The 16,172-nt window shown below is 50.5% G+C and overlaps 1 protein-coding gene across 7 annotated transcripts in view; it reads right to left on the bottom strand.

The window, feature by feature from the left end:
• The window catches only part of DNM2 (dynamin 2), a 111,767-nt gene that overhangs the window by 42,582 nt on the left and 53,013 nt on the right, over positions 1–16,172 (bottom strand). For all 7 annotated transcript variants that reach the window (XM_006898779.1, XM_006898774.1, XM_006898776.1 and 4 more), the window contains exons 2-4: positions 13,394–13,467; positions 3,264–3,413; positions 1,721–1,924 (exon numbers count right to left, since the gene is read on the bottom strand). In XM_006898779.1, coding sequence (XP_006898841.1) covers positions 1,721–1,924; positions 3,264–3,413; positions 13,394–13,467 — 428 coding nt within the window. The remainder of the gene's footprint in view (positions 1–1,720; positions 1,925–3,263; positions 3,414–13,393; positions 13,468–16,172) is intronic.

The raw sequence follows: 16,172 nt of genomic DNA, 5'->3' as shown, positions 1-16,172 counted from the left end.
TTTTATAAATTCCAGATATAAGTCCCTTATCTGACATGTCATTACCAAATATTTTTTCCCAGTCTGTGGCTTCCCTTTTTACTCTATTGGAGAAGTTTTTGGATGTGCATAACCCTGTCTTTTTGGCAGGTCATGTGGCCGTATCTGACCATCTACAAAGCTTATTATACATGGTGGGAAAGAGAGAGGCTTAACCAGGTGGAGGATGGGACTGAGGCAGGGAGCCGGGGGCCTTGTCCTCTGGAGAAATCAATGATGGGCTGCCCTGAGGATGACAACAGAGATGCCACACAATGCTCTCCACGATGGTATGAAAGAGTGAAATCCACATTCCGGTAAAACAAGAGGAGGCTGGCCCCTGGATTTCCAACATCAAAGTGCCAGGGAAAACTGGGAAGAATGGCCAGCAGAGGGAAACTGTCATTTTTCAGCTCGACACTTGACAATACTGATATTTTCGTTTGCCAATAATCACGAATGTTTGAAGGTAGAAAATTCGGTTTTTGCAAAAGAAATAATGGCAGCATCAAGGACACAAATGGTGTCAAATGTCATTCATTCTCCCTCTCTCATTGCCTAACCAGCCCTCCATCACAACTGGTGGGATGACGACGGACGTAAGATGATGGCACAAAATACAACTGGGCTGGTGGGTCTATGAGCCCTGGAAGCGGGCCTCCAAGTCACGGCAGCGACCTAGGGAAAACTCCCTGGATGGCTCTGGGGACATGGTCACTGACAGGACACAGGTGAGCAGCTCTGGACCGCGAGGAGATCATTCAGTGAGGGAAAAGCCACCACCTGTCACCCTTCATTGGAACCCCATACCCCGACCCAGGACTGCACACTGAGGGGTCTGAGCCCCAGGACCAGCCTGGTCTTCAGGTAGACCCTCAAGGTTCCCTAACACTCCTCACCCAAGACCACTTGGGTGCCCAGGAGACAGAGGACACTCTACAAAATATCCAGGCCATTTCTAAGTGTGTCTTTAATATGTAGGGAAGTCTGAAGATGTGCATGTGATTTTTTTAAAGTGCAACAAAAGGCTCTCTCTGTTTCTCCTGTCACCGAATTAAGAGCTCACGTGCAAGAAGGGAACGGGAGTGTTTTCAGTTGGGCAGCTCCAACTGTTTCAGAACGAGGGCAGATTTACTTAACAATGAAAGGCTTCTAGAGCCTTCTATGAGTCAGGGCCTTATTGTATTCCAGTGTGTGTGACACTCAGCTTAAAAGCCCCAACTCTCCAAATCCCAGCCCCTCACATGACCCACAGTGTTCAGGAGCCCCAGGGCCCAACAGAGCCTGGCACATGCAGATGCTCCGCTGACAATTACTGAACAAATGGACTCCTACCCACTACTCCCTGCTGCTTTCCACCTGCTATATAAATCTGTCACTCTTTCACTTCCTCTGCCTCTAAGGAAGCCTGTGTTTTCAAGCCTGTCCTGGGCCGTTTATGGAGGGCGTCGGTGGCCTTTCCAACAAGCCCACAGACTGGCACCACTGTGACCGCTGTGGCCACTGTGACGGAGGTGGGTCGGCTGAACTCACAGCTGTGAGCTGCCATTTTTGGGCTCTTCCCACCACCCTCCAGGGGCCAACCATTCCACCAGCACAGCAGGCCCTCAAGGGGCAATCCAAGAGGCTTTTCGGAGGGTGCAATGTGCCCAAAAGGACACAGTGACAAGAGCCTCCAGATCTGCACGAGCCCAGTGGTTACCTTGGGGGTCGACCTCCTTGGCCAGCTTGAGGGCGTCCGAGTTCGCCAGGTCCATGTTAGCTGGGGTGACGGCGAGGATCAGACTGCTCTCCCGGCTGATAAACTGCAGGATCATGTCCTTGATCTGGTACTCAATGTCCGGGGGTTGGTCCCCCACGGGCACCTTGGTGATGCCCGGAAGGTCAATGAGGGTGAGGTTAAGCACTGGAAGGGAGATGAGTGGGGAAGATGGTCAGAGGCTGGGGGCACTGGCGTCTACACCACCCTGGGACGGCCCTCCACGACCCCTGGGCTGTGGGGGCCTCAATGGAGGATCTCTCCTGCCCTTCCACCTGCACTGCGCCCTGAGGCTCTCCAGCTACATCCCTGCATGAGCTGTGTTCTGTTTAAAAGGTAGCAAGTTTTGTTGCTTTGTTGTGGTGTACCGTGGAATCGGATCCGACTGGCACAGGGGCTGCTTGCCCCTCCTCCAGCAGAGCATCTGGTGGATTTAAACTGTGTGCCTTCAGGATGGCAACGCAGCTTCTTGCCACTAGGCCAACTGAGCTCCCTGGTACCAAGTTCTGGAACCAAGACATTCCTCTTTGCAGACTGGAATCAATCTAAATGCTTAAATGAATTCCAGTCCACTTGTTCAGCCTATCCCAAAGCAACATTGAAAACAAATGACCTCCACTTACTGGTAACAAATGCTGAGGTACATTCACACATATTTTTTAAATTTTTATTTTATTTTATTTTATTATTTTTGTGTGAGTGTACCGTCAAAGCAGATCTGACTGGTACAGGAGGAGATTGTCCCTCCTTCCCCGGCAGAGCATCTGGTGGATTCGAACCGTGCACCTCTGGGATTGTAGTTGCAGCTCCTTGCCACTAGGCCACCAGAGCTCCCCTACATTCACACATTTTTATAGAATGCTACAATCTGAGTCAAAACGACACATAAATACAGAATGTGTAGACAGTCAAGACTGCCAGATATACACAATACTTCACTTGAAAAATATGAAATACATCTGTAATGTTGAGGGTAGGAAGTGTGTGTAGCCTGTCATTTTTTCATTTGAGCCATCTGCAGACATTATTTACACACACAGAGCTTAGGCGCTGGCAGTCTATCTGTGCCTTTGTGCCCTGGCCACGAGCTATTCCATTTCCGTCAGGCACCGTGGAAGATGAGGACACTTTGCACATAAGTCTGGCTTTCTGGCTGCTGCTGCTGCGATGCTGAGACCTGGCTGCCTTGGGCCTGTGTCACTACGTGGCCCCCACTGGAGTATAAACGTGCTTCTTTCACAAGAGGGCAATCTCCACCGTCCCTACCATTCCCAATAACCTCCCGGCGCTGCTGTGTTCCTCTGAAAGCAGAGACCTAGCTCTCTTACCTCACAAATAACTAAAGCGGGAAGATGCAGCACAAGCGCTGTGTGATGACCACGAGAAGGACCATATTCTCTGAACATGCGGCAGATCCCACTCTGAGCCGCACACAATCAGCTTCCACCCAGTTGGCCCAGGTTCAGGGCCGAGCCCTAGTGCCTACCATGGGGCGAGTAGATCCGCAGGTTGATGGGCACTGGGGAGATGCCTTTGTTGGTCCCCGTGACCCTGTCGGTCTCCGCTTCGATCTCCTGCCGGACTTCATCGAAGTCTGTAAACTTTCTGGACTTGCAGTGCAGAAACTCGGCGTACTCTGAAAAGACAAGGAAGGGGCTCAGTCGGACAAACGCACTCTTTGTGGGAGGGGCAGGGGCTGGGTCCAGCGGAGAGTGAAAGGTCAGCGCGGTCACTCTAAGAATCTGGAGGACAATGCGGCCCTTCACTTGACAAGTGTCTGAGAGGCACTCCTACAGCCCCAACACATTCCAGAGTTCACAGGGACAGAACTGGTCAAGCGCCAGGCCCAAGGAGCTGACCCCCCAGCGCAGGAATCTGCTCGCTGCGCACCGGGACATAGCAAAGAAACAAAGACCATACCACCACAACAAGATAAAGGTAAACAATCAGGAAAATGGGCACAGGATATGAACAGACACTTCATCAAAGAAGACATTCAGATGGCCAACAAGCACATGAAGAAATGTTCAAAATCCCTAGCTCTAAGAGAGATGCAAATCAAAACAACTATGAGATATCATCTCATCCCAGTAGAATAGCAAAATTTAACAGAACAGCAAGCAACAAATGCTGGCAAGGTTGTGGAGAAACTGGAACCCTTATTCACTGTTGATGGAGTGTAATATGGTGCAACCACTGTGGAAGGCGGTATGGCACTTTCTCAAAAAGTTGCAAACAGAAATATCATTTGACCCAGACATTCCACTACTGGGAATATATCCTAAAGAGACCATAACTGACATCCAAACATGTGTGTGTATGTATGTATGTATGTATATATATATATATATATACACACACACACACACACACACACACACACACACACACACACCCCTATGTTTACTGCGGCTTTGTTCATGATAAGAAGTTGGAAACAACCTAAGTGCCCATCAACAAACGAATGAATAGAGAAGCTATACTATATTGCACTGCATTGAAAAACAAGGAACTCATGCAATATTATTGAAAATGGGTGACCCTGAAAGACATTATGCTGAGTGAAGTATCTCAGTCACAAAAGGACAAATAGTGCATGGTACCACTGTTGTAAAACAGAACTGACATTGGGGTTGGGGGGAGACTGAGAAAGATGGGATAAATAATGTATACTGCATTGAAACAGATGAGGGAGAAAACTGTTTAAAAGGGATATGTGATTAGGTATTCTGTCATGACAGGAGTCCAGAGCGAAGGCTGCATAGTGGAGTGGACCTGGGGCAGGGATTGTAAAACAGTGAAGGAATTTTTCTTTTACTTTTCCAAGAGGGTAGGTGGGGGGGGGGGGTGATGGAAGGGGAGAAAAGTGCAACAATGAATGAATGGAAATCCAAAGTCTCTGTAAATTTTTACTGAAATTAATAGTAAATTTAAATTAAGAAATTAACAAACAAACAAAAAAAGACAATACGGGACAGCAATGAAGACACCACAAAGGAAAACAGCTGCTGAGTCCCAGCCAGTGGTTTGTGCTGGGGTGTTGTGTGTGTGTGTGTGTGTGTGTGTGTGCGCGCGCGCACGCATGCTAAGAGAGGAAGCTCAAGAAGCTTTATCAAGGGGTCTCCTGGGCAGGATTCCTTGGTCTTTGTTTTTTTTTTTAATTGATGTACAGAATAAACTGCCTGCCCTCAGGTCACTTCTGAGGCAGGGACAGGGAGAAGGGCCCCAGGGGTTTCAAAGGCTGCAGACCTTTCCTAAGACAGACTGGCACATCCTTCTCCCAAGGAGCCACTGTGGTTTGGTATCACTGGCCTCAGGAAGGGCAGCGGGGCTGACCCTGGGCCAGCAGCGGTCCTCTGATTTCAGGGGAGGGGGAGGCCCTCTGAGCACTACAGCGCTGGCTGGGGGTTACGGTGAGGCCGCCTGGGTCAGGTCAGAGACAATCCTCCCTCCCTACGGGGCCCGGTCAAGAGATGGCAGTGGTGGTGCTAGAACCCACAGCACACCGCACGGCACCCCCGGGATGTGGAGGCGACACCCCACCTCACTGTCCCGAGGGGCCCCCAACAGGCATGAACCTCTCAGGAGAAACGTTTCAGGAAGAATGGAGGGGGTTTCAGCGGCCTCTTAATAATGTCTTTGCAGCCAACGTATTTAAAATCCTCCTCGAAGCCAAAATGAAAAGGAGAGCAAACAAAACAATGAAGAGGTTGAGGGAGTTCTGTGGAACTGCGTGGGGAGGTTCCGAGGGCTGCGCGGAGGTTCCGTCAGGCTGTGCACTGAGGTTCCGTGGACTGTGCGCGAAGGTACCGTTGGGCTGTGCACGGTGGTTCTGTCTGGCTGTGCACGTGGAGGTTCCGTCAGGCTGGGTGGCTGTGCGTGGGGAGGTTCCATGTTCCATCGGGCTGTGCGTGGAGGTTTCGTAGGGCTGTGCGCGCTGAGGTTCTGTGGGCTGTGCGTGCAGAGGTTCCGTGGGGCTGCGCGGGGAGGTTCCGTGGGCTGTGCGTGCAGAGGTTCCGTGGGGCTGCGCGGGGAGGTTCCGTGGGCTGTGCGTGGGGAGGTTCCATGGGCTGTGTGTGCAGAGGTTCCGAGGGTTGTGTGCGCGGAGGTTCTGTGGGGCTGCACGGCGGTTCCGTCTGGCTGTGCGCGCTGAGGTTCTGTGGGCGCGGAGGTTCCATTGGACTGCGCAGGGAGGTTCTGTGGGCTGTGTGTGGAGGTTCCATCGGGCTGTGCGTGAGGAGGTTCCTTCAGGCTGTGCAGCTGTGCCCGGAGGTTCCACCCCCAGCTGTCGACACCGAACCCCAAGCCGACAGATGTGAAGGAGTAACTGGGAGAGGAGCTCATCGCAGGAGGCCCAGGGCCTCGGTGTCGCTCTCTGGTTGTGTTTCCACAGGGACACTTTAGGGGGGTGGGGACCTTCCGGCTCTGAGGTCACTGCCCCCTGTGACCTGCATCATCCCAGAAAGAAGGGAGGAAATCATGCTGGTCAGCCAAAGAGGAGGCGTGACAGATGCACAGATGTGTACTGTTGGGTTGTGATGGCCTCAGCGTCCACCAGGAGGAGACCTGGCTACATCAGTCACAGCGCAGATGGGCACCACTGCCTGGAAAGGACGCGGATGAACCGACAGAGAGCCCGGGCTCTGCTCTGCCCCCCAGGATCAGGGGAACACAGCAGCTGAAATCACAGCGTCCAGCCGGCACACTGACAGCCCGGAAGCAGGGCAATGAGGGTGCCAGCTTGTAAGAGCTCGAGGCCACAGTCCCCGCCTCCACCCCTGTTGTCGGCTGACCCGCTTCCCAAGGACAGCCGTGCTCTGGGCCTCCAGAGGGACAAGAGGAAACTGGGCTGCTCTTCCGGCAGCAGCCACTAGAAATGGAGCAGCCCCCAGGTCCGCGCCATCCTTGGTGCAAAGCACTGGCGCACTGACCACCTTCTTCAAGGGGCGGGAGGGGACTTGGAAGAGGTCTGTGGAAAGGGATCATCAGATGGGAAACAGGCTGGGGACCAGGATCCTGCCCCTCTCCCACCTCTAGGGCCTCTTCCAGGGAGCCTTCCAGGACTGCACTCTGCCCCTCCCCCATCTCTTGGGCTGCTTCCAGGAAGCCTTCCTGGACTGCATCCTGCCCACACCCTGTCTTTCCCCATCACAGCCAGGTCACAATGGCTTATTTATGTTAATGGAACTTGGACGTGGCCCCAAAGAGCCAGGTAGGTGTACAGCATCAGCATGCTAGGGGCACTGTGAACTCAGTCTCTGTGGTCAGGGTGCCTACCCAGGCCTCATTTTCCTGATCCATAAAACGGACAACACAACAGGGAGGGCAAGTGGGTGGAGAACAGTGCGTGGCATGGAGTGAGTCGGGGGCAGCCCAAAGAGCCCAGGCCAAGCCTCCCTGGCCAGTCTCACTGCAGCCCCAGCTCCTGTTTCTGCAGCACCGCCCCACCATGTCCCAGCTCCCTCTCCCTTCTTTCCTCGAAAACCTTATCACCAGCTGACAGACCCGATGCCTGCACCACCAGGGCCCTGCACCTACAAAGTGCTCGATAATCGTGTGCCCCACTGAGTGGCTCCACCAGACAACAGGTGATAGGGTTCCAGGAGGGGGCCTGACCCACCAACGCCACTGAACTAGACACAGAGGAACCAACAGCTGTGCCCGCCCTGCTCCCCACCCAGTCTGTGCTCCTCCCCATCTTCCCAAACTGGAAGGCCAAGCAGGAAGCCAGGCTGGCTGGGTTCTGGGTCGGCAGATGCGGTGGGCATAGCGTAAACATCTGACCCCTGGACTCCAGGTGCACCCCCCTCACCCTGTCCTCCTTAGTATGATTCTCCCTGAAGGACCCCAAAATCAGCCCCACTGCTCAATGACCTACTTCCTTGACCACCACCAAAGCCCTTGAGAGTAGAACTAGAGTGTATACTGCCTTCCTACCACATGTTATGTGCCATCTAGTCACCTGCAACTCAGTACAGTACAGCAGCTCCAATGCCTGCCATGTCCTGAGCCAGTCTCACTGTCTCCGACACACCTACCCCCATTACTCCTGTACTGTGTCAATCTATCTCATCCAGGGTCTTCCCTACTGCGCCGTCCTTCTGAGCATGATGTCCTCCTCCAAGGACCAATCGCTCCTGCCCATTTGCTCAAAGAATGTGAGACAGAGCTTCAAAATCCTAGCCTCCAAAGAGAAACTTGGTTTCACCTTCTCTGAGACAGACCTATTTGTTTTCTTGGTGGTCCATAGTATGTTCAAGACTCTCTTCCAGCACCACAATTCGAAAGCATCAAGTTATCTTCGGTCATCCTTAGTCGTTGTCTCACTCTCTGACGCACAGGAAGTAACTGCGAAGACCACGGCCGGGATAACGTGCACCTTAGTCTCCAGACTGACATCGTTGCTTCTCAATACTCTGGAATGGTCCCTGACAGCAGATTTACCCAATGCAATTCGTCTTTTGATTTTCTGATTGCTGGTGCTAACAGTGTTGACTGTGGAGCTGAGCGAGCTGTGACTGCTAACAACCTCAGTCTCTTCTCCCTCTGTCATGGTGCTGCCCATCGGCCCCTTGGTGAGAATCTTAGCAGTCCTAGTAACAGCATGATTTAAAAAAGTAGCTCCTCAAGCAACCCCCCCCACCACCGCACTGAACAGCCATGTCCCACCTGAAGGGTGCTCGTGAAATGGCTGTTACCACTTTCCTGGGGTCCAGGAGGCAAGCGTGGACATGGACAGCAGGGCTGTGGCCCCGTGGGCCCGTGGCATGCTCCAGGGACAGCCCTTCCTGCACTAAAGCACATAGATACCCCAAGCGTGCCTCTGCCAGGAAACCACCTTTGAGGAGGTGTCAAGAAGGCGCCAGACACTGCAGTGTGATTCTGGGAAGTGATAGGAAAGAGGGGGAAGTTGGGATGCTCCACCCAGCCTGGCCAGGCTTAGCTGGGCTCTAGGCCTTCCCTCAGTGCCTCGGGCTTCCCAGAAACAAAACAGGACAGCACAGAGCCAATGCTGGGGCCGCTGTAAGAACACCAGCAATTTCCCAGCACTGCCCAACAGTGGAACAGACAGCTGAGGGGAAATGTGGGGGCTGAGCGCTCTGAATGAGGGGCTCTACACTGGACCTCTCACCACTCAGCCAGCCCTTCCCCATGTCACCCCAGCAGAGAGCCAAGGAGTCAGGCTGACAGCAGCAAATAAGGCAGCAGACAGGTCAGGCAGGAACCAACAGCTCAGTCACGTTAAAGAAACCCTGTTGCCATGTTATTCAACAGACTCCGTCCATATATCTATGGGATGTGTAGTTCTGGTTAACTAAAGATTAACCAGCAATATTCTGTAGTTGACCATTATGGAAAATTCCACCTTAATAACTCTGGTAGACCAGAGAGAAATTCATGTTTTTTTGACGTTTGGAAGTATTCAAATGTCTATAGTATGTTACAGTGAATGTAACTGAATATAACCATAGAACTAACACAAAATAGAACTGTTGACAACTAGTGAGGGAGAGGCTCTGATTTTTTTTAAAAAATAAGTATCTATTATCCTTAAAAAAAACACCAAAAAAAAAAAAACAAAACAACAAACCCCACACCAAAAATGACTCTGTCCACAAAGGACTTTTAAGGGCCTTCAAAAGACTAGAAAGGGGGTACCAAAACCTAAAGCCACAGTCATCAAGTCACTTCAGACTCAGTGACCCTCCATCAGGTTGCAAATCTTGACAAGAGGAGACTGCCCATCTTTCTCCTGAAGAGATGATGGTGGATTTGAACCCCTGACCTTCTGTTCTGGTGGGCAGCCTGACTCATTACATAATGCGCCAAGGGGCCACAGTTCTGAACACTTCCCACCATCATGTGGCTTCTAAGACCCCTCTCATTCAAAATTGAGTCTCAAGCAGCTCCCAGATCATGACACATTGTGAGAGGGAAGCTCCCAGTCCCGGGCTGATGTGTGGGCCAGTCCCAGCCCGATCCACACCAGCTCCGAGCCGGGCCCAGCTCACAGCACAAAGTGCTAGATTCAACAGTCACTGTGACACTGTGTGTTCTTCCGGGGATCCCTGCCACAGTGGGGGCCCTGGGAGCTCACTCTGCTCACTGAGCACCTACTGTGTGCGGGGCCTTGCACAAAGGACAAAGGGCAGTGGATGCCTCTGTCCTGCAGTGCTGACCTTCACCTGGGAGGAGAAAGATCATTAAGAAATAAAAGATGATGTCACATGCAGCAGGCAGCCACTGAGGCGTCTGCTGACTGAGAAGGAAGACTTGGGAGGGGTCATCTGGCAGGTCTGGGGGACAGTGGCAGAGAGGCTAGGGTGCTCCAGGAAGAGAAGGCAGGAAATGCCGAGGCCTGGGGGCAGAAGAAATGGGATAGAGGGACAGGAGAAAAAGGGGGCTGAAGGCAGGATGAGAAGGGGGTGAGCATCCTGAGGCCAGCAAGGCCCTAGGGCCTGGAGAAGCAAACTTGTCTTTTCACCTGAACGTGAAGGAAATCTTTAATGAAAGTTCTGGAATCCTATTTCCCTGGAGCACAACACAAGGTCATGGCCTGGTAGGGAGGGCTGGGGATCCTAAACCACCCCCAAACAGACTCCTCCTGTCCCCTACAGCAGGATGGACGACGACCAGGGTTTGACCCCTGACACTTCCCGGTGCCTGTGGTCTTAGGTAATTTTTTTAAAAATTTATTTTATTTCATTATTTTTTGTATGTGTACCGTCAAATCAGATCTGACTGGTACAGGAGGAAATTGTTCCTCCTTCTCCAGCAGAGCATCTGGTGGATTCGAACCGTGTATCTATGAGATTGCAGTTGCAGCTTCTTGCCACTAGGCCACCAGAGCTCGCCAGTCTTAGGTAATTTTTAAACTAAGTCAGTTACAAGTAATAATTCACCAGGTCAGTTTGAACAAGGTGACATTTGGCGTCTTACGGATCAGAGAGCAGAGCAAGGTCCAGTGTCAGGGGTCACATCTTTGGACCCTCTAGGGATAGGTGGTGCCACAGCCACACAGGGGCCACTCGCATGTCCATTTTACAGACAATGAAACTGAGGCAGAGAAGGAAGCCCTTGGCCAGGCCCATGACTAGTGAGGGGCTGTAGCCTGGCTCAAGCCCATGATCTTCAGCCCCAAGAGCAGAGCTCCATCAACTCTAACCTCTGGAGCTCCCAGGCCCAGGGGAGCTGCCCTGACCACTGTGTTTCACGCTGCGCTTACCTTCCCTCCTCTCCTTAGTGGGGCGCCCTATCCACCTCTGGTGCCCTGCCAACCTCACCCTCACTGGCTAGGTGAGTATAAGCACTGTCCTAGGAGCTATAAATACACTGTAACGACGCATGATGGTCACAACTCCCAACAACTTCCAACCACTGCTGTCTTCACTGCCCAGACCGGAGACATGGAAAGGCGGGCTCGTGAGCGGCAGGACCTCTCCGGGCCCAACAGATGGGGACCGGGGTTGGGGTAGAGTGGGATGTTGCCAGGATTTGAACTTGGGACTCCCAGCACAGAGCCTCAAGGGCAGTGGTTTTCCTTGTGTGTGGGGGTGAGCCAGCAGCCTCTGGGAACTCACTCTACTAAATCAAAAGCAGAGACCCGTGTCCTGACAAGCACAACTTAAAGACAGGTCCCACCAACACCTGAAACTGCTTCCACCACTGGCCCTTCCCGGCACAGCTGACTGGACAGAAGAATGCGCAGGAGTCAGCCGTTCGCCTGCCTGTGACGAAGTCCATGGACAGGAAGAGCTGGACCAATCAGCTTCTGCCTCTCATAACAGTTAAGCATGCCAGGGAGAGTCAGGGTCACCTCCATTGGGATGGGGGAGTCGGGGAGAAGGGAGGGGGGAGGGTTGGGGAAGGGAACTGGGAACGAAGGGGAACGGCAGGCCTGGCACAAGTGAGGCTGCGCTGCAGGGGTCAAATCTGCTCACCCCGAGAAAGGTGAAAACACAGCTAAGCTCCAGGTTCCTCGTCTCTCAAGAGGGTTCAGCGGCCTGCCCAGTATGTGTGGCCACGGAGGGCATGTGAACAACGGTGTGCTTAAGCCGGCACACGTGGAGCTGGTGTTCCAAGTCACCATGGAATGAGGCAAGCAGACCCCCAGTGACTCTGGACATGAGAGAGAACTCATTCCCAAGGCTCCCCTCTCCCCAACCAGCTTCTGGCCAAAGACTTTCCAACAAAGCCCCCCTGACTGCAGAGTGCAGAGTGGGCTATAGGCGGGGACACAAAACACGTTGGATCAGACCTGTGTGCAAGAATGGAAAGACCAAAGGCCACAGGCCGTGGACAAAGAGAACAATCGACCCACAATGACTTCTCAAACTATGGCCTTGAGATCATCTTTAAACTTTAAACCAAAACCACTCCCTCTAAATCCATCTTTAGGGAGCTCAGGTGGCTCAGTGTAGGGTGTCACATTGCTAACTCAGAGGCAAGTGGTTCAAATCCACCAGTGGCTCGGTGAGAGAAAAACAGACAATCTTTTCTCATGCTATTCACAGCCTCCCAAGAGCCTGCAGCAGGGTCAGCTATGAGCCATTTCGGACTCAACAGGCAATGAGGTGAGTTTGTTGAAAGTCATCTTTAAATCAGACTTGTTTTTATGTAATTTAAAAAAAAAGCTTCTCTGAGCACTGTGCTCTTTTAAGATCTATCTACCTGCAGATGAGTGGGCCCCACCAACTGCAGGGCTCTGGCAGAGAGCTCAGGGAACAGGGAGTTCAAATGAACAGGGAGGCACCACTCCGAGAAGGAGTGAGAACGGCTCTGCCACGCGGAGAATTTAACCGGCGTCACCGAGCTGGATCTGTAGAGAATGAGTTGGTACACATTCTACAAGAGTGACAAAGAGCAACAGGCCTCTTTTTAGGAAGTCACCAACATCTGCTTAGGAGGCTCTGAGTGTCAATGACAGTGTGACCGTCTGGAGAAGGACAGTGGTGTGGCTGACAACAGGATGGAGTGATCGACATCATGGGATCGTATGGACAGAAGGTGCTGACCTGGCAGACGTTCTGTTCTCTATTGTAAGCGCCAGGACTGGGGAGAGCCAACCAGCTAAGACACCTGGGAACACCGGGGACAGTGACCAGGGCCCAGGCGGAGCGAGCCCTACCCGGGCTACAGTTCTGACTGGCTCTGCAGAAGAGTGTCCTTATTTCATTGACAATAATCTGGAACAAGAGATGCATTGCGGGGTGGGTGGAGGCAAGGAGAAGGAGGAGGGGGGAAATGTACAACAAGAAATGAATTAAAAAGAAAGAAAAAAAACCAAAAAACAGAAAAAGCATGCAGGATAAAAAATAAAAAGAGCGCCCTTATTTTGACAGGAGGTGCACTGGAGTGTTCAGGGCGAGGTGCTATAGTGCTGCTGGTTTTGAAATGGTTCAGACTGAAAAAAAAAACCCAAAAAAGTAGTACTCTGTACAGCACAGAAGCGCATACACCACGTGCACTCAGCCACGGCTCCTCAGTGACTGTCTGCTGGACGACTCTTCACTGCCCAACATTCGCACGTGGGAAACGTGGACTCGGGCTCGAGGTTCCTCTCGGCCCGCCTGGGTCCGTGTTCACATCCCGCCGAAGCCGGCTGCCCCGCCATACCTGTTTTTGAGAAGATGAGCTGTAGAATGAGAGGCCTTCTCGTGACGATGCCTGAGCCTCGAGGAAGGAAGTCCCTGTGAGGGGGGAAAAGGGAGAGAAATTACTCACGAGTCTGGCCTGCAGGGCAGGAAGTATGACTACGCGTGGTGGGGCGACTGTCTTGCAATTTGGGCAATCTCAGCAAAGACACCACCACCCCCAACTGGGGACCGGGGCACATGCTGGCTCAGGAGGGGCAGATCGAGGGCAGTGGCCAAGAGAATTGTGTTTCTTGTTTTCAACAGGCTGGACTCCCTGCTCCAGCACATCCACAGGGCCCATTCCTTCACAAATATTTTTACCATCTCCTACATTAAACAACACAGTCACAAAATGGGCACAGGATAGGAACAGACACTTCCCCAAAGAAGACATTCAGATGGCAAACACACACTTGAAGAAATGTTCAAAATCCCTACCTATCAGAGGGAGGCAAATCAAACAACTATGAGATATCACCTCAGCCCAGCAACAATAGCAGAGTTCAACAGGGCAGCAAACAACAAATGCTAGTGAGGTTGTGGAGAGACTAGAATGCTTAAATTAAATCACTGCTAGGGAGCTCTGGTGGCCGAGTGGCAAGAAGCTGCACTGCAATCCTAGAGGTACATGGTTCGAATCCATCAGACGCTCTGCTGGAAAAGGAGGGACAATCTCCTCCTGTACCAGTCAGATCTGATTTGACGGTACACACATAATAAATACTAAAACTAAAAAAAAAAAAAAAATTAAATCACTGCTGGCGGGAATGTAAAACGGTACAACCACTGTGGAAGTCCGGCATTTGCTCAAAAAGTTGCAAGTAGAAATATTTGATCCAGCAACTCCACTACTGGGAATATACCCTACAGAAACCAGAGCCACGACTCAAACAGATGTAAGCAGATCCATGTGTATAGCCACGTTATTCACAGTAGCAAAACGATGGGAGCAACCCAAGTGCCTATCAACAAATCAATGATAGAAAAACTAGGTATAGTACATTCACACAATGGAATATCACACATCACTGAAAAACAATACACTCATAAAACACAACACAACATGGTGAGGTCTCAAGGACAATATGCTGAGTGAACTATTTCAGACATAAAAAGACAAACACTTAGGTAACACCAGTTATAAAACAGGGCAGACGTGGGGAGGTTGGAGAGAGAATGGGAAAAGAGTGGCTAGATAATGAACACTGTACTAGAACAGAACTGTCCTAAAGGAATATATGGTTACGCATTAGATGTATGACAAGAATCAGAAACAAGGGGTGCACTGCACAGAGGGCTGGAAGAAGAGGAACTGGGGGTGGGAGGGAAATGTGTAATAATAAAAAAAATTTTATGCAGCACTGAAAAACAAAGAACTCCTGAAATATTATACAAAGTGGGTGACCATGGAGGACAATATGCTGAGTGAAACATTTCAGTCACAAAAAGACAAATACTGTATAATGCCATTATTATAAAACAGGACTGATAGGGTGATTGCGGGAAAACTAAGAAAAGAGGGACAGCCTTTTCTTTTTTTTTGGGGACAGCCCTTTCTATGAAGATAGTGCCAAAAATGAAGAAGGAAGCCCCTGCCCCTCCCAAAACTGAAGCCAAAGCAAAGGCGTTAAAGGCCAAGAAGGCGTCCTGAAGGGCATTCACAGCCAAAAAAAAAGAAGATCCGCACCTCATCCACCTTCCAAGGGCCTAAGACGTTGAGACTCTGAAGGCAGCCCAAATACCCCCGGAAGAGCGCCCCCAAGAGAAACAAGCTTGACCACTATGTCATCATCAAGTTCCCCCTGAACACTGAGTCAGCAATGAAGAAGATAGAAGATAACAACACACTTGTGTTCATTGTGGATGTCAAGGCCAACAAACACCAAATTAAACAAGCTACAAAGAAGCTCTCTGACACTGACATGGCCAAAGTCAACACCTTTCTTAGGCCTAATGGAGAGAAGAAGGCCTGTGTTCACCTTATGATGCTTTAGATGTTGCCAACAAAATTGAGATCATCTAAACTGAGTCCAACTGGCTAATTTTTTTTAATTATTACTAAATTTTATTAGTTTTAATGAACATTTACAGAGATTTTGGGTTTTCATTCATTCATTGTTGCACTGCTAATTTTAAACACAAATTTTTCTCACCATAAAAAATAAATAAAAGAGGAGATAAATAACGTACATAGCATTGATACAGATGAGGAAGAGAACTGGATAAAAGGAACATATGATTAGGTATTACAGGCATGAAAAGAGTCCAGAATAAGAGCTGCATAGTAAAGTGGTCTTGGGGTGGGGGGGACTGTATAACAATGAAAAAACTTTTTTTCCAAAGAAAAATGTGAACTGGGGAGGAAGGAGAGCAGGGAGGAAAATGCGCAACAATGAATGAATGGAAATCCAAGTTCTTTATAACCTTAAAATCTCAATTACAAAAATTTTTTAAAAAGAAAGATCAATATACTTCCTATCTACCTTTTTTTTTTTTGGTGAGAAAAATTTATTACATTTAGAATTAGCCTGCTGGACTCAGTTTAGATGATCCCAATTTTGCTGGCAACATCCAAAGCACCATAATCAGGAGCAAGTCGAACATAGGCCTTCTTCTCTCCATCAGGCCTAATCAAAGTGTTGATCTTAGCCACATCAGTATCACAGAGCTTCTTTACAGCTTGTTTAATTTGGTGCTTATTGGCCTTGACATCCACAATGAACACAAGTGTGTTGTTATCTTCTATCTTCTTCATAGCT

This window comes from Elephantulus edwardii, unplaced genomic scaffold (genome assembly GCF_000299155.1).
Source record: "Elephantulus edwardii isolate Elephantulus edwardi_28Jun2011 unplaced genomic scaffold, EleEdw1.0 scaffold00237, whole genome shotgun sequence".
In the NCBI taxonomy this organism is placed as follows: domain Eukaryota; kingdom Metazoa; phylum Chordata; class Mammalia; order Macroscelidea; family Macroscelididae; genus Elephantulus; species Elephantulus edwardii.
The sequence above is the reverse complement of the archived record's forward strand: the minus strand, read 5'-3'. Positions and strand labels throughout refer to the sequence as shown.